Source organism: Rhinolophus sinicus, linkage group LG11 (assembly GCF_036562045.2).
Source record: "Rhinolophus sinicus isolate RSC01 linkage group LG11, ASM3656204v1, whole genome shotgun sequence".
Lineage (NCBI taxonomy): Eukaryota > Metazoa > Chordata > Mammalia > Chiroptera > Rhinolophidae > Rhinolophus > Rhinolophus sinicus.
The window spans coordinates 72733804-72753261 of record NC_133760.1 but is presented as its reverse complement, the minus strand read 5'-3'; the positions used below and the strand labels follow the sequence as shown (position 1 = coordinate 72753261).

The following is a 19458-nucleotide window of genomic DNA, read 5'->3' as shown; positions in this document are numbered from 1 at the left end:
CTTATCCCCCAAAGATGAGAGCACAGTGCTTCCCATGTGGTAAAATTCTCACAAAAGTTGTACTGAATTCATGTACTGGCAGCCCATAGGCAATGCTCACTGTTATAGTCAGAAATTAAGACGTAATCACTTCCACAGTAGAAGAATAAATATAACCCTAAGACATTAATTTGCTTATTATTTTTTCCACGGAGGATATAATCTAATAATCTTAAATGTCTTAGATGCTACACAAACATTTCCAATTTTCTTAAATTATTAACCTTGACCTTGGTGATATTCAGGAAACATTAAAATGGGAAAATGCAATAATATTAATAACTCTACATAATATGGTCAACTCAGTGAAATATGATGAGTTACTTTTATTTGGAAAAACATAATGTTACTCTGTTTTTTGACTCAAGGGTGTTAACATTTTCAGTGTTAGCATTAATTTGTTTTCTTTTGATTGTACAATTATTACATTCATTTTCCTCAGTGAAATGGAAAAACATCCCAGTTGCCAAAGCTAATGATGTGTTCATAGGGTCTTAAAGTGTGTATCTCATTAGGTTTCTGTTTTTAAGCTGGTAAAAGTTTATGAAGTCAGTTTTTGTTTCTCTTGGGTGAATTTTTCTTGTGTGTTTTAAAGATCCATTTACCATTTCCCTCAGGTGTTTGTGCCAATATCTGTCCTTCATTATCATGGCAACAAAAGTTTTTCCCTTTGCAGTCTAAAGTAGTTCAGATAGGTTTAGTCTGTTCTTCCAAAACATGGGTAGAATACCTGCTTCATGTTTTTAAAAAAAATATTTTTTTGTTCTTCAACTTTGAAAGAGTATGTTTATTCAAAGTCTATGAATCAATATGAGATTTGTCTTATAGCATCCTCGAGAAGTAGATTTCTTGTCGCAATTGTTTTAATATTTAAGCAATTAAAAATAGCCATTTGTGATACTAACTATAATATTTCCAAGAAGATATAAACCTGAGCTTCATTCCCCTTTTGCAATACTGACCTATCCTCTCTGTCCATGTGAAAACTTAAATTAAAATGTCAGGAGGACACTGAGATTTTGTTAGATTCTTCAGTAGTTGGCTAGATCTCCCATAGCAAAATGCTGTGAAGAAGCAACTTTGATATAATTATTTTTGTTCTGGTATGTGCAGAAAAGTAATACTAATGAAAAGCTTTTCCCCATACTTTACAGGGGATTTCAAATACATTTTCTTCTCATTTGGTTTCACAAGACTCTGGTTGGTAGTTGTTAACCCATTTTAAGAGAGACACAAAATTTGGAGGGTTGATTTGCAAGTCCAAGATCACCTAATTGGTAGAGTCACAAATTAAACTGGGGAGTTCTGATCACAAGCCCTGTTATCATTCCACTTCACTCTCCATGGTTAGATGCACAAAAAGAGAAAAGAATGGAGTAAGCACCTCTAACATAATTGAAATTACAAGAAGTAGAGGCACCCCATATTCAATTGAAAGACTTATAATATCTTTTTTAAATGTACACAATATATACATGTTATATATTATGTATATGATATATTCATTAAATAATACAGTTCCTGTATATTACATACTCTTTCTGTATATGACATATAGTATACATATGCCTGAGATGATCACCTCTTCCTACTTAAGGAGTGTTTTTGAGTGTGACAAAGAGAGATAACCTGAAGGAATCTTTCAAATTGGTCACCTTGGAACTGACAGACAAATTGAGATGTTGTTCCAACATAGAAATTCTTTACTTCGTTCACAGCTGCAAACCTTTTTTGATACATTCCTGAGAGCCAGTTCACCTCTTCAGGCTTTTGATAATATGAAGGACGCCATTAGCAAACTTCTGCTCGCAGCGGAACTATTCAGTGAAACATCTACCCTGGGACCAAAGGCCTTTGATAGGTAAAAATGAATTTTAACGTTGAAAAAAAACCTACCTCTAAGAAATGATTCTTAGTGAAAATATATCTTAAGTAGGTGCTACTTGGAAAATGTTGTATCAGGATACAAATATGAACTTCTAAACCCGTGTTTCCTAATTTGTAGATCCTAATACGTCAGAGCATGTTATAGACCTGTTAGTGTCTAAATAGTGGTAATAAGAAATAAAGCAGTCATTTAAGTTAATTTTTAAATCATAGCCCCTTTCAAGCTCAGCTATTTCTATCATATATACTTACCATTGACTAGGTATATTTATATTTATAGACGTTCATTAACAAAATCCAATAACTCTTCTCTCCTTATCTCAGTTTATTTGAATATAATTTAATGTCTTTTTTCTAAGGCTAGTATGTCAAAACTGGGAGGTGACCAGTTAAGTTTTATCATGCTTCATATGTGAATGAGAATGTCTGGCATGTATGACTAGGAGCGTTTCCTTCTCCACATCTAAGTTTTCATAGAATAACTTCATTGTTCAGTTTAATGTGTTGTGAATACTTTAGATATATTTGTATTTTCTGTAATGAAGAAAACAGATTCCAAATCCAAGCATGAATTGCATGCAATTTTATATTATCCAAGCCACTGCTCTTTTTAATTAGTACAGATCTTGAAATGTTAGCTATAGTGACTATTAATAATATAATACCTAATAGTAGAGTAAATGAAGCAAGTAGAATATATATTTATGTGACCTTGTGTTTTGATTTCAGATGCAGATTATGTTTTCAGCTTTTGACTTTTGATATTGGGTATGGCAGTCTCAGGTCCCCTGTAGTAATGCAGGTGAGTGTGCAAAGGCCTCACGTGAGCTTCCACCTTTTGCTGAAGGGAGTGTGTGTGTGTGTGTTTTCATAGTAACCAATCACTAACTAGAAACTTGCATTAAACTTACTACAGGCGTCTATTTACGGTGGTTCAGAGAATTAACTGGTGTGTGGAGAATGTGTGATTGAGTCCAGCCCTCACTCATCCACCTAGAACACGCATGGATTTTCCTATGGTTCAACCACTGTTTAAGAAATAAATGTGGCATAAAGCTACGTATGTGTTAATGTAGAAAAACGACATTAAGATAATAGAAAATAACAGATCACCCAGCTTGTTCACATGGTGTTATAAAAAAGGTAACTCTTATTCTTTACACATAGATATTTAGTTTAAAATTAGCCTATATTTTAAAAGGCCACAGGCATTTCCTTGAAATATACGCTCTTTCTAGTATAACTATGTGTACATTGAAGAGTGTTTTTTATATACTCTGATCCTTTTACTTCCTCACAAACCAAATTAACTCATTCAGATCATGTCATCCAACATGTTTTTAATCTAAAATAGCCCTTCATGGCAAGAAGATTATACAACAACTGCTTGAATTAGCCTATACAGAGCTTTATTTTGGTATACGGAGTGGGAAGAAAGGAGGAGAAACAAAATAAAATTACGTGCAACCAGATTTCAACTTCACATATGCTTACATTATATGTGGCTCAAACATTTATCCATAAAAGTTTGAAACGTTATGAAACTATGTCTTTTAATGGTCATTTATTCATTATTTTACACACGTCTACTAGTTTGTCTTAGCTCTTGAAAACTTATTGTTCAGAAATGTTATATATTATCTTCCATGAACACAAATTCTTCAACAATAGTTCCAAGTCAAACTAATGTAACTTTGACCCATGAGTTAATTTTCTTATAAAGAATTGTGTATTCAAAAGAATATTGCTTACATTTTATGAAACTGTTGACCTCCTAAAAGACCACTAGATGTCAGTTCTGATCTACAATCCAACAGAAAATGAATGGTGTCTTAGAAGTTATCCCACTGCATTAAAAGCGAGTTAGTGAAAACCATTTGCTGGGCCTTTGCTTTTTCACAGGTGCATGAGCATTTAAATTTTCAAGATAATGATAATATGGATTTTGAGGACCAAAACACAGAAGAATTCCTTTTAAAAGACACTTTCAATTTTCTCCTCTCTAATGAATCTTCACTTTCCATATTTTCTGAGATATTTCAGAGACTTTACAGATCGGGTGTATTTAAGGTAAGTGCATATTTATGCCCTGACAAACATTATTTTTCAAGTCATTTTTTATAAGGTGCCATTTTTTTATTGTGTGTTTAAGCAACTTGGTAATTCATATGTAAGTAATTTGTATCAGTTATAATATACCTCTTAATAGTTTTCTGACCAGAGGACTAATATTGTTTTTGTGTCAACTAAGTATAAGAGTGACTGATTATGATGAAATTATGGGTTGTAAGCGAAGTAAAGCATTTCCTAATTCCTAAGGAATGTTTGTGAATATTATGAATAATATATATTATATGTTATAGGATACTTGGAAAGGAACACTAGAACTTTTAGGAGACAGTCTAGAATAGCAGAGAGTGTTCCAGATGGACATCAAGGGGCCTGAGTTATAATACTAATTTTTTTAAGCATTCACATCTGGTTAACATCTTTGGTTAGATGCTTTTGATTAGGGTGTAATGCTTCAGAGTGGCATTCGTTGATTTTTATGGTATGTTAATACGAGTTTTCTTGGTGCCTCAAAAATCTGTGCAGAATACTCAATATTGTTCTCTATATATCTGCTCCCATCTCCAATACCTGAAGACTAAAGGAGACTCTTCTGATTCCCAAACTCACATTCCGCCCTCACGGGCCTGTGTCCCCAACCAGCAAAGCCGTGTTGAGCGATTTCACTAAGGTCCTTTTTGTCAAATATGAAGTTCTCTTATATTCAGACACTGTTGTTACAAGTTGAAGTTACCATGTGTTATTTAACATTAATTAGCTCCGCTGTTTATTTATAGAGTTCAGAATTTGATTGGTTTATGAAGTGGGCAGCAACTGGGCTAAATGTGCTTTGATTTTGTAGTAATTGCTTGGGTTGTTTTTTTTTCCTTCCTATTATAGGGTGAAAACTATCAAAAGGAACTAAATCACTGCCTGTCTTTAGAGGAGATTAACTCAATTATGACTTTTATAAAGGAACTTAGGAGTTTGGGACAATACCAACTGGTAAAGCAAAAATGATATTTGATTCCTCTTGATTACCGAGATTATAGTAAATCAGCCATAAACTATGTGATTTTGACTTCAACCTAGGGGAAGATATTTTTTTGTGAAGCAGAAATCTTTGTAAGCTCTCTTCCTCTTTTCAGAGATCTAAATATTAAGATGAACAAAATCCATATTCTTTAATAGTTTGCAAATAGTATGTGACTTACTAAAAGTAGAAGAATATGGGGTTAGTATAACTGCCAGGATTTGACAGTTTATACGGGGGAAATGTCCAAATTTTTTAAGAAAGTTTTGCTTTTTGCTTTGGGATATTTACATGTAAGCAAAATTTCTTCCTGCATATTATACTCTTTTTGTTTGTGAAAAATCAAATAGTATTGAATATAACAACAATATTTTGGAAAACTACCTAAATCTTAATTTGTTGTAATTCAATAGCAAACTAACAAAATACAAAGAAAGAAAATATAAATAATTATAACTTAATGGTTTCAGCCTAAAAGAATAAATGACATTTATTTTCTCTTTGTGTGTTTTCTTGGGTTTTGTTAATTTATTGGTCAACATCAAAGAACAATTTATACATATATGTGCATTCTCAGTACTTTTTTTGTTTCTAGTTCTGCCACTTCTATAGATTGTAATGAATTTGTATTTTTCCTCATAAATATGCTTATACAAAATATCTGCTTAAATAGCATTTTAAAACCCCACTGATAATTTATTACTATGTTTGCATTAAACATTTATATTTTCCTTAAAAAAAAATCTATATATTCATATGCTAACTTTATGTTATAACTAATTTACTAAGTTAATTAGTGACTGACACTTATTTTTACAATGTAGCCCCATATTTTGGAGGATTTAAAGTAAGCTTATTGCTGCAAAGATAATTTAATGCATGGATTATCATTTTAATTAATTGAAATATAGTAAGTATTACATTCATGACAGTTTGGCTCAATACTATACAAAGATAATCAAAGAGAGCTGGCCTCATTCTTCAGGAATTCATAATTTAGGATATTGTGAAGGTCGAAAACATCACTTGGCACAATGTGAGGAAGAACTGAAGAATTATTTTGCAGGAGAAATAGTACACCCCAATTTCCTGGCTTTCAGAGTCGAAAGAGAATAACGATAGACATTTTTTGGTAGGATTAACATCATTCACCTTGATATAATTCACTTTAAACCCAAGAGCATTTCTCCTTATACTTCCTGCTGCCTGAGTCACTCTTATTTAGCTGTTTTCAGGTTTCCATAGGAAAGAGAAATCCACTAACATTGAATGAAAAGAGAGCAAAAACTCACCCTATTTGGAAATATGATCATCAACAAAATTAGTTCCTTATTAAAAGTGGCATTTACCTTGACAAGTGCACAGAAAATTAAATTATAGTACTGAAAATGGATTTTTAATAAACATCTGATTTTTTAAATATCTGAATAAATATAAAGCCTTTCCTAGTAACACATTATAATTTATTGTTCATACTTATTCTGATATTCTGTCTTTGAATATTCCTTCTCAGCTCTTCCCATCAACTAGTCCTGGGATTCAATCTTGGATGCGTGAACTTTATGATCTGGCAAATCCTATGGGAAAACCTGGTTCAATCCTGACCCAATACTGGTCTCTTTTAAATGTGTTTGAGCAATTTCAGCTCCTGAATAAAAAGACACAGCTATATCCACTGGAATGGTAAGATAGCCACAAATTTGAATTGTGCAATCCAAAAAAATCTCTAGTCTAAAGATTGATTTCAAAAGGCTTTGCCTACATTAAAGAAAGCAACAAAAACAAGTGTGTCCAAAAATTCATGCTCTGGAAAATGAGCTTCTTTAAAACACTGAAACCATAATGATTCTAGTGGTCTTCAAACACTGTAACAAAAATACATCCAACAGTTTTTCAACCAACAGGACTTGACTCCACTCTAAAGAAATGTTTAAAACTCAAAGTTTCAATCTAATTTTATTCTATGATACATACATACGTGTGTGTGTGTATGTCATATATATATATATATATATGTCTTATCCTTAAATTATGGTAGCATCAGATGGAATGAATTAGGTGAGATTTGTTTTATGATCTATCAGTCAGAATTGGAGCCCAAGATGGCATAAGTAATTATTTAGAGTTTTTGAGGCATGACTTTACTCTGGGCAAAACCTATCTGAATATGTCTGTCTCTGCCACAAGATTAGAACTTTAAAAAAAAAAGAGAGGTAGACTCTCAGAGTGAAACATTTGACAGGGAGAAAAATTTTTTGGCCTCCCATGTCCATTTCTGTTCTAATGAGAGGTAGTGACGAGGGGATGAGAGGGAGGATGGGCCAGGTGAACATATTAACACCTCCTGTAGTTGGTGAAAAGGGCAGGGCCCAAGCCTTTAACTAAGTCTGTTTCTTTTTTTATATGATGGAATTAAGGGACTATTTGACATTTCAATTGCCAGGAAAACAGGTAAACCTACACCTCCTAGGGAGATGAAAGACGAAATGGCCATGCTGTAATCATTTGTCTGTTGCCCTCATTCTCAGGAATGGCTTCTGTTCTACCACTTTACTTTATTTCCTTCTGTCTTAGGAGATAATGAAAGCAGTTCTACAGGAAACATTGTTTTCCTCTAATTCGAAAATACAAATAATCATATATTTGAAGAATTCTTAGGACATCTTCCATTGATAAGAACTCACTTTAACAGCTGCAATTTTATGAAGTTGGCCTTATTCCCTCAGGACTCAGAAGCAGTAGATCTGACAGAAGGTTTTGTTTGTTTGAAAATTAGGCTTTAAATAATGTAGCTCAATGCCCCTTTGTTAGTTGCTTGCATTCCCTGAAATAATCCAGAACTATTCCATTTGTCATTATCCGTGGAGGAAGAGCAGACTTGATTTACCAAGGAGCCTATTTAAGTACTGTTTGTAACTTTAAGATCCCTTGAGATACGCAAGCTTTGGAAAGCTAGTGAGATTTTTGTTTGTTTGTTTGTTTTTCAAGCTCCACATACGTTGTAAAGTTAACCAATTAAGTTGCCCTAAATTCAGAATATTGAATTTAACCCTAACTCTAACTCATTCCCTTCCAATAAGGGAAGTTACTAATGGTCAGTGTTCAATGGAGTTACAAAATGTCAGGACTTCTTTGAATCAGATAGACTTGGATTCAAAAACCCTAACTTTGGAGTGTCTTAATTATGACAGGAAATGTTTTGACCCCTCTGGAACTCAGTTTCCACATCTGTGAAACATGGGTTATACTACCTACCATGGATCATATCAGGAGGATTATATACGATAACACCCATGTACTGCACGGTGTCTTGCATGCTGCCGTGCAGGTAGGTAGTAAATATTAGTACACCTGCCTTTTCATGTTCTATACTATCAAAAGTCACTTTAACATCAACAATGAGAGAAATATTTTCTTTCTTTTATAGGAAAAGCTAAATAAGTTTGAAAGATTTATTGAAGTTAACCCTGAGACGAGTAAACTTTAAATCTTTATCAAGAAGCAATTAGGTAAATTGCTCTTAGAACATTTGAAGAAAGAATACTCAATTCTAATTATTTTCAGATGTACCTGTGAGCATGTGGGTATTTAATTATCATCCATGTGGTATCACAAGGAGAATGCATATCATACATGTTTTCCAGATGAGGAAACTGAGGTGGTGAGAGGATGAATCATTTACTCAATGAACATAGCGATTAGAAATAGAGGTGACCTTCTTGCCCACGGTTCCGTGCTGTATTCCAGTACATCATGCAGACAGGGAGGTCACGTGTAGTCATTCATCACTGCCCTTCACGATGGTCCCCTCCAGTTGTGGTTTTTGTTTTTTGTTTGTTTGTTTGTTTTACTACAGAAGAAGCTAGCTTTACATACCTACACTACTTGTGAGGTTTAATGACTTCATCCTTCCTTTTAAATAAAGATTATCTGCCTGTGACAACAAGGTGAGGAGAAACAAAGTAAGAAAAGCAACAGTTAGAGAAGGTGTATGTTATGTCTATGCCCCGAGGTTCGGAATCAGAGGTCCCAACAGAATAGTGTAAATCTGAACAGAGCAAAATCTTAAAATCCATGTTTGTGCACTCTCTGATAACTTTCACTTCACTGGAAATAAAGTTGCAAGTGTATGTTGCTTTCCATGAAAACCCACATTTTCAAAACATAATTTGTTTACAAAATTAAATAAGAAATTACCACTGGATGCCTTGACATAGAAACCATCTCCTCCAATTATGATAGTAATGTTTCCAAAATTCAGTTTATGTGCATTTCAGTGTTCTTTTATGAGTTTCACTTAGAGTTTTTGCTTCTTATGAATTCAAAGATTTTCTTCTTTTCAATTTGGCTTGGCACCCAATGAAACTTCAGTTAAAAATATGTGTCCCTACATTTCTTCATTCCCTGGGAGGAGGGAAGTATAGTATAGTTGACCCTTGGACAACAGTGGTTTGAACTGCACAGGTCCACTTACAGTGGATTTTTTTCAATAAATACACTCCACTCTTAGTATACTTGGATTTCCCATCGGCAGATTCAACTTTCCAGATTGAAAGCAATATTTTCACATTCCCAAGAGCAGATTCCTAATGGCAGATTTCCAACTGCAGAGTGAAAATGCTGGTTTCGACCCGTGGTTGGTTGAATCCTCAGATGTGAAAGGCTGACTGTAGTTAAATTTTTGGGGTGTTAAAAGTCATATGTGGATTTTCAACTGCACAGGAGTCTGTGCCCCTAACCCATACATTGTTTAAGGGTCAACTGTATTTTAAAGAAAGTCCTGGACATCATTTTTTTAGCCCTAATGACTTCATTTTGTGTGTGTGTGTGTGTGTGTGTGTGTGTGTGTGTGTGTGTATGACAAAAATAAAACTGCAGTAAAATTATCACACTTCCCGACATTAGCAACATTTTTAATTACTTGATTTTTCTTAATTTCCTATCTGATGTTTATATTTTGAAGGAATTGCATATGGCTTATTCATCTCTTCTCTACCACAGTACCCAGCACATATCTGGGACAATAAATATTTATAAAATATAATGAAGCACAGAGCATTAGATTAAATTCTTGTATCATCCCTGTGAAGTTAGGCCAGTATTGTTATCTCTATTTTGCTGGAGTAGAAATGGAGATGTACAACACAGCGCAGGAAATTCAAGTCACATCCTGTCCAGTGTTCTCTACGATCAGGACCAGCAATTTTTCTGTCTGCAATTTAGATTATTTTGGTACGAGATTTCAGGATTTAAAGGGCAAACTCGCCAAGCATTTAGTTTTAGTTATACAAGAGAAAAATGAGGGAAACACACCCAGCTATAACTAACCCTTACCATTTCACTATAATTAATCAGAGTTTAAGGACAGAAGCCTTGGCAAGCCTTTCTGCGTGGTACACTTCTATTTCTTAGAGTGTACGTATGTTCTTCTCAGTCTGTGCCTCAGAGTTTCCAAGGCTTCTTGCTTCAAGACTGTGTTACTTTAGCCAAACAGATTCCAATAAGAATGCGTGTTCCTGAAGCACTTCTCTTGGACCCAGGCTATCAGAATTGATTACTTTTGGATGGCAGCGTCGCTTTTTGCCCTGGTTTTCTTCAAATGTGCTCCTGCTGATTGGAGATGATGAGATTTCCACCCACCTCACTTGAGGCAAGATTGCCAGTTTTGAGGAATGAAATCCAGAAAGTGTTTCTTTGTGTTCATCAAAATAACTGTGCCCACACATAAAAAAGATAGTGTGTTAGATGTAATTTCCATGAATTTTGTTTATTTCATTGATCCAGAGTTGTTTGGCATTGCATTTGCAGGAATTCTTTCGCAGAGGATGAGAACATTGAAAAACCACAAGAGCCATTTGACGCAACTGAACGTAAAAAAGGTAAAAGGATAGTTACACTTAATTCAACAGGAAAATTAGTATTGCGTGAGCGAAAACATGTATAAAAATTGTTTAACTTCATTAGTAATCAAAAATGAGAATTAAGCAAGGAATGCTATGTCCTTCAAATTCGGAAAGCTTTTTCTTCTTAAAATTAATAAAGTTGAGGAGAGTATAGAGAAATAAGTGTTGTAATGCCGTTAGTGGATGTATAAATTAGAACAACCTTTCTTTTTTTATATAATAGCAGTAAACATCTATTGTGTACCAAATGCCAAGCATTATTCTAAGCCCTGTATGCATATTAGCTTTTGATCATCTATGAGATTATTGCTCCTATTTGACAGATGATACAGACAGATTCTGTAACTTGCTTGAAATTATGTGAAGAAGCTTATATGTGAAGCAGCTGATAGCTCACTCTGTTAACAATTACACTAAACCAAACCTACCTAAGAGGTCAGTGCCCAGCTTTGTTTCTGTCCTTAAATCTGTGGCCTTCTGGGCTCCATCCTTGTCAGACCCACATATGAAGTACCACCCTATTTTATCTTCCATCAAGTCCATCCATAATCTTCAGTTCATGATGCTTAATGTCTCTCTGGGGAATTGAAAGTGCCACAAGGTCAGGCTTCCACTGTGCACTATCTTACCTACTCTCTATGACCTCACCAAGGCCGAGGTTCGCCCAGTCTTGTGGGATTATCTCACGAGGGCCAGCAGTCTCTAGCCAGGCTGCCTTCCTTGGGATTCTAGTGACAAAATATCTTCAGCCTAGAACAACCTTTCCTAAAGGGACATTTACCAACATATAATACAAGAAAAACTTTAAAGTTATTCTTACATACCAGAAAATTAACTTCTAGATATTCATTGTAAGGACATAATTAAAAATGTATACAAAACTCAATTATATAAATTATTTATAAATGAAAAAATAGAAACTACCACTATTGCTATAATAGTGGATTGCATAATAAATTAAGCTTATAGTTATCCAATAAAATGCTATAAAGCCATTCTAATATTGTAGAAGGATATCTGTGATATGAAAGATGTTTAGGATCTATCGTTAAATGAAACAATTGCCTGCACAAAACATGAACCTCAAGGATAATTAATGGTGATTTTAATCTTATCTCTAACTTCTAATTTTTTTCTGTCTTGGATTTTATGTGATTTTCTAATTTTTTCTTTCTAAAGAATCTAAAGAATATCTGAGCTTTTTGTTGTAAGAAAATATTTCTAATTTGAAGAAAAAAAAAAAAAGTACCGTGTCTATAATTTAAAAAAAAAAAAATCAAAGTTTTCCTATTACAAATCAAGGTTTAATTCAATCCAGTTGTTCTCAGTGTGTGGTATCACCTGAGAAACTTGGAAAATTCAGATTTATTGAATGAGAATCTCTGGATATGAGGCTCAGCAACCTGTATTTTAACAAGCCCTTCAGACGATTCTGAAGCGTGCTAAAGCTTGAGAATCACTGATTCAATAGAATATTCGAGTGGGTCCAGTGAAGAACTGATGATGAACTGATATTCTGACTTTTCTCTCTCCCACCATTTTTTTGCTCTTTAAAATGAATGACTCCTGTGTTCTGAGTGTTTTTATTCACCCATTGTACCATAAATATGTATGAAAGAGTATTTTAGATAGATGTTTGGTTGAGTTCAGAATCTTAGAGTAAATATCAAATGAACCAACTGGATGGAATTTCTGTAATTCTGATAATTTGGGACGTTATAGTCATAGGATTATAGAACTATTATAGACGGAATCTTGAGAGTTCACCTTCAGGCAATGAGTGGCATTTAGACCATTTATTTTTCTCCCTTAATATTTTCCTATTTGAAATAATCATTCTTTTGAGACTTGAATCAAATAATTTCTTTTGTTTTTACTGTAGGTTTCAGTTTAACTTAGAAGTACTTTCTGATGTAATAAAGTGAAATAATAAAATGTTTTGTTAAATAATGAAATGTTTTATTAAATTGTGCTGTATTTGAGATTACTGAATATGCATTCTTTTAATTTTGATCAATGATTTTTAATTCAAGTTTGCATTTCTAATACAATGTTTTACGAAATTATGCTGTATTTGAGATTACCGAATATGCATTCTGTTACTTTTGATTAACAGTTTTTAATTCAGATTTACATTTCCTTTTCAGTTGCGGTTCCACAAATTGTGAATGGAACCAAAGAAGTGCGCTGCAGTGATGGTGAGTGCCAGTGGAAGTGTTTTGGCAGCATTGTTAACAGGCTCAGCCCTGCTTAGAATAAATCATCATTTTATCCAATTTGTGTATCCTGAGGCTATTGATATATTTTCAGTAAATTTTCAGAAGTTATGAGGCTTCTGAATGAGTCAGTATCTATCACTTTTGCATAAGAAGATTTTTTTTAATTTTCTATTTTTGAACCTGAAATGTTAATGCTTGTTGTTAATGTTTGTTTGAGGTCAGTGACTTCCAAACTCATTTTGAGGGATCCTGTGGGTGCTAAGGCTTTACCTCGGAGGCTGCTCAAGTGGAAAAGCTTGGCTCCTCTGCTTTACCCATTGATTTGTAGGATTCTCACCACCATACAGTGACTTCTTTTTCTACCAGATTGTTGATATAATGGATAGTACTTGAGTTAATTTTTTTAATAGCGATTGAGAGCTTTTAAGCTAATTTTCAGTATGTCTTCTTAAAATTCATGAATTTTTTTACCTATGTATAATCAAGAAGAAATATATATATATATATATTACATTTCAAGTATTATATAGATTTTAAAATTTTTAAATAATTTTCTTCACTCTGTAGGCTCAGCATTATTTCAGTAGTCTTGTAAAGAGATCATTCTAGAGAGTCTAAATTAGCTTTCCAAGATCACAGGGCTATTAAATGCCTGAGCTGAGTCACGAAGCTGGGTCTTCAGATTCTTTGCTCAAAGCTCATGAGTTATCTTACTATCCTATAAAAAATATGGAGGAAAAATGGGAGTTCTACTTAGCAAGTTTGTCTTTTGACAATGTTTTATTTTAACATTTTAAAACATATATATATATATATATATATATATATATATATATATATATATATATATATATATATATATATAAATTGATGCTAAAACATGCACTTAGAAAATTTAGCCTTTCACAAATAAAAAAACATCTAGTCTCGTAAAACATTAAAGCTGAAAAAATTATGAACAAAGGTCTAATGTATTGTAAATAAAAGTCTTCTAATTTAATAAATCTAAGTTGCATCTTCTAAAATACAATTTAAATGATTCCTTATGTTTTAGCACTCATTAAATTTAGGGTAGAATGAGAGGTTACATAGTAACATGGTTTAATAGAATCAACAAATACATCCAATTAAAGAAAAATGGCATTTTAAATAAGGTATTGCTAATCAGGCAAAGATAACAGGTAGTATTTACACTGTTCCCTCCCTGCAGTTACCAGTCAATATCCTACTTCTAGAAAAATCCATGCTACTGAGTTGTCTTAGGAGACAGGTGCTTAGTGCGTAGTGGGAAAACTAGGAGGAAGATGAGAATGAACATTTGTCAAGAGTCCACTGTACGTTAGGCTCTGGGTTGATGCCGCATCAGGAAAGCCACTCCACCGCTTTGGTCTTCAGTTTTCTCATTTATAAAATGAAGCGACTGTATGAGGGGATGATCTCATGTTTTTCAGTTCGCAGGTAACATGGTGTGGAGGAAGTGAATATGTGAGATAAGTTCTACAACTTTCTTCATGTTTTTATATTTATAAAAGCTAGTCTGGCCTGTGTCTTCATAATCAATCTTCCTACTCTTATGGCATAAGATTTTTAAAATAAGTTAATGATGAATCAGAACAGGTGGGATTATCTTTTAGAGTTAGGCTATTCTCTTATTCAATATGAGTTATGATTATCCCTCAAGAGGGCAATAAAATTCTCCAGTTAAAAGAAACACATGAAAAGCAACCAAATCTTCAAACAGCTTTCCCTTATATACTTGCCAAGTAGGTTAAACGGACTGCTACCATCATACCTCATGCCGGGTTCTCTGTAGATCTAAGGTAAACTGGCCGGAGACGACTTGGGATTGGGGCGGGAAGGATGCCAAGGAAACACAGGTGCTTGTAGGCAGCGACACTGATGGTTCACTTGAAGATGATGTCAGGACTATATCGGCTTCAAGCAGGGGTCTCAGATGCAGCACTGAAGCCAGAGGTGGAGTTTCTGATAAAATCAAAAACAAACACTTGCTAAAATCTTGCTTAAAAATATGATTCCACGTTTCATCTCACGTAGGGCTGAGTTTCCGTGTTGCAATGGGAGAACCCCGTTGGAAACTTTCACTATTAAGTGGAAGTATAAACTCCAGGGAAATGAACTCTCAGGGACGGTTTCTCATATATCTTATTAAGTTGAAGTACAGCTTCTTATGATTACTATTTTGAAAACAGAAACCTTCCACTTTGTTATTGATTTTACTGGTTCCGGGCATAAAAGTGTAGCGCAAGTATTTAAATTCCCTTTTTGCCTTTTGAGAGGAAATGGTCCTCTCCAAAGCACTTTTCATACCCCTGAACTTCAGCTCGTTTAAAGTGTTATGTTGGATTCACAATCTCCACTTCAATCAGCTCTCACGACCAACAATAACCTGGTTTTACTGTGCTATCTCAGTGTCTCAAACATAGACTATACTGGGAAAAAAACTTGGATGAAAAAATGAATACATTATTAATAAGTGGTTAACTAGAATAAAACACTGTGGTTCTTTTTAAGATGAAATCTAGTAACACGATCTCATCCTCAGTCTTTTATTTTTTCCTTATTTATTATACAAAGTTTAGGAGCTGGTATGACCGTTGAAATTATAGATGCAATCTACTTGCATCTATCAGCCAGATAAAATCTTTGGTAACAAGTAAAATTAATCAAGGACCTAGTTTACTCAATTTACTAACTTATTCAACCAAATTACTAGCTGTTGTTTTTTTTTCATTGAGTTTCCCCTTACAGTGAATTTATACGATATCTATTGTATTATTATTGTTCTTTCTTTATACCCAAGTTGTGTTTTTTCTTCCACTGGCTAAGAAAAACCATAGAATGTGTGTCAGAAATATACAGTTCTTAAAAATTTTATTGGGAGTTATACTGAGGCCTAATTTCCAGAACTAGAATAAAATATTCATAAGGTTGGTGGTATCCATTGCTATGGATTTGGTGGTACATCTCCATGGCTGTCAAAGAAATAAAAAATGGGTATTGTTGAAGCACAAAGTCCAGGACATAATGGGAGATGCAACTGGACAGGAAGACAAAGAAGAGACTGTAAAATACCTTGTCTCCTTTGTTAGGGACTTTGATGGTTTCTGGAGGTGAGGAGAAACCATTAAAAAAATAAAATCAGGTTTGATTTTAGGAAATGCATTGTGATCACTGTATAAAAATAGAGGAAGAGACAACAGTAAGTAGGATAATGTATTTTCTTTAAGTTCAGTTGTATAAGTTTCTGCAGCAAATTTTGTTATCCTTTTTGTCGCTATGTTGTTAAACATTACTGAATATTTAAAGGCAATGCAAGGATACTTTCTTTTTACCGATTTCTATAGAATTCCCTGTTTATCTTTACTAGAACTTTGTTATCTACTGAAAAGTACTTATGGAACAAAATACCTGTCAATATTTCTTTGAATAACATTTGCTAAGCTTCTTTTGAGTAATTTGTTTATTCCAAATATGAACACAACATAATTTAGCAGTGGCTGGTCTATGTGCCTACATAGCTATTTTTCCTTTTTCTTACCGAGGTACTTTGGTAAAAATTGTTCTAACAAGTGGAAACATTCTTAAAATGGCTTAGAATTAATGGTATGAAGTGATATGCTAAGTTCTGTAACAGGACTGAGCAGAATATAGCATTTCCTTCTTATACTTCAGCGGGCTTTCTTAGGTTGAGGTGGCTGGTGCAGAGACAAGGCTTCAGGTGGTTTTGTGTCTGAGTGGTTGGTATAATACTGGAGTTCCCAGTCTTTGCTCTACCCTACTGCCCATAAGCTACCATACGAACCCAATGGCAGAAATGACACTCCCCGTTAAGAAATTTTCCTCATCCCCTGCTGGTGCCCTTCTATCACTACCTTCAGAGTCATTATCCCATTGACACAATTGCTTGATTGATGCAGTAAGTGCAAATGTTATCAATCCACTGGAGAGACATCTTCCCACCTTCTGTGCCTGTAAACTTTTAAGGGCTGAGCAAAAAATATGATGTGTAGAACACCAACTGAAGTAAACAGCTCTTACATGAGGCAAATTCTACAAACTTTGACAAATAGAAAATCCAGTTGAAGCCAGCAATCAACTCTGAACAGTTGTCTTTTCTTTGTCATTGCTTTTGTATTTTTTTAATAACAGATAAAGACATACAATGTCATATCAAGCAGATCTTCACACATCCACCCTTGGAACTAAAGCCTGAATTTCACCCGAAGATCAAAGATTATTACTCTGAAGTCCCCTTTGATGTGGTAACAGTGACAATTGGAGCGGAGACTTCTAAGTGTCAGTGCAAGGTGTACCTGCAAGAACGGTCAGGGCCAAGGTATGCGGACCCTGCAGGGGCTGAGAGAAGACATCATAGTGGGGGACAGACATTTGAAGCAATTTCTGAAGGTGGCTCAGAAAGGACAAGGCACAAGAGCGTTGGAGAGATTGCCAGAGTGTGAGGTCTTTCCGCATTTTAGGTGTCATGTGGTTTAGAAGCACACATCAGTGCTTTACTGATCTATTAGCAGTCTCTGTATCGAATCTTGGTAACTATGTTGTAACAACAGTGTATCTTGTGATATGAAATATTAAAGAGAACTCATTAAGGGAAAAGTTAGTTTATTATCTTCATGTTTTTAGATTACCGAAGAGTTACCATATTTTGTCGTGTATAATATGCACTTTTTGCCCAAATTTGTGAGGGAAAAATAAGGATGTGCATTATACATGGGAAGTACTAGTTCTGTGTCTATATAAATGTTTTTAATTTTTTTGTTTATGCTTGTGAGTTAAAAGTGTGTGACTCTAGAAATCAATAACAATATCCATGTGCAAAATAATACCCTGGAATACTATAATTGGTTTTGTTGAACTTACGGTGAGCTTGCAACCACGAAGAGTTCTTGGCCTTCTATGATGCGTAAATATCATGTTTGTTACTGGTACATAAAATTTCTTGTACCTTGTATCTGTTCTTGTGTTTTGTAATTATTTGTTACATAAAATTTATTGTGCCATAATATGTTAAAAAAATAAATGCTAAAGTTCCTTTATAATACAAAAAACAAGTATCTAAATGTAAACAAATAAAAATTTAAATTAAAAAATTAAGACAAAAGATTTTTTCCCCTAAAAGTTTGGGCCAAAATGGTGGGTGTGCATTATACACGGGATTGCATTATATGTTGCAAAATACGGTAACCCTTCTGAATGGTGGCCTTCTTCTCCCCAACCCAACTCCTCAAGTTTTTGAACATTCAGGGATTGATTACTTAATTAACATGTTGGTCACAATTTGTGGACCTAGTAACACTAACTTTCGTAGTCTCACTGGGATTTTTTTCTATTGACTCTTTTGAGAGTCATCAACTCTCATTTGGAACTTTGAACAGAAAATAGAGCCTCTACTACGTCCGTGTCCATTGTAAGGAACATAGTCATGTTCCCATGCAGCAGGGGAAGAAATGCTCTTGTCATCCCTGGGAGCCAAGAGTCTACTAGAAAGAAAAAAAGGATTCGAGACCCACCTGGGTCCCCACACTGATTCTACCATGTGACTCTGGGCAATTTGTTTCCCATTTTGATGTCATGGTCTCTCTAGATAAAAACAGGGACCATCATAGTTTTGTATGGAGTTGTTGTGAATATTAAATGAGATAACGTATGACCCTGATAGATGGTTAATAAATATTAGGTTGGTGCAAAAGTAATTGTGGTTTTTGCAGTTTTTTAACCTTTTAAACCACAGTTACTTTTGCACCAACCTAATATGAGTTCCCTTCCTGGTACTAGAGAGGGGATGTGACTTGCTCTGCAAGGTGACTTTTGGCATACCAAAGTACTATGAAACAGAAGTTAAAATATTTTTTTCACATTTTAGGTTTTTTGTGAAATTGTACAGACCTTATGCAAACTGTAGGCATTTTATATTGATGTATGAATTTGTTTGGGCTAAATCGATGTTTCTCTCTCCAGCTTTGCCAACTACCCTCTGGGCTTAGGAACAAATAAAATCTCAATGCTTCTGGTAGATGAATCTCCAGCCCAGGGTGAGACCCTGATCACGTACAAACTCACCATCAATCGAGAAGACCGTCCAAGTCTGCCCTTGTTTGAAGACTTCACAGCATGTGGTTTTGTGCAGGTAGGTGAATTTTACACTTGCGTTTGGATCGAAGTGAGAATGATGGTAAGCCAGATGAATCATGCCAAATGAAAATTGTTAGGAAAAAGATGTGTGCTTTTAAATCCAAACTATGGTCTCATTTCAAAAGAGCAAGAGTATGGAAGACACCCTGTTATGTGT

The 19458-nt window shown here is 34.4% G+C and overlaps 1 protein-coding gene across 2 annotated transcripts in view; it reads left to right on the top strand.

Annotated features, from left to right (window-relative positions):
• The window catches only part of CPED1 (cadherin like and PC-esterase domain containing 1), a 250109-nt gene that overhangs the window by 115047 nt on the left and 115604 nt on the right, over positions 1 to 19458 (top strand). For both annotated transcript variants that reach the window (XM_019750063.2, XM_019750062.2), the window contains 9 exons: positions 1758 to 1900; positions 2656 to 2728; positions 3829 to 3996; positions 4876 to 4980; positions 6522 to 6691; positions 10817 to 10887; positions 13059 to 13109; positions 17301 to 17487; positions 19128 to 19296. In XM_019750063.2, the coding sequence (XP_019605622.2) occupies positions 1758 to 1900; positions 2656 to 2728; positions 3829 to 3996; positions 4876 to 4980; positions 6522 to 6691; positions 10817 to 10887; positions 13059 to 13109; positions 17301 to 17487; positions 19128 to 19296 (1137 nt within the window). The remainder of the gene's footprint in view (positions 1 to 1757; positions 1901 to 2655; positions 2729 to 3828; positions 3997 to 4875; positions 4981 to 6521; positions 6692 to 10816; positions 10888 to 13058; positions 13110 to 17300; positions 17488 to 19127; positions 19297 to 19458) is intronic.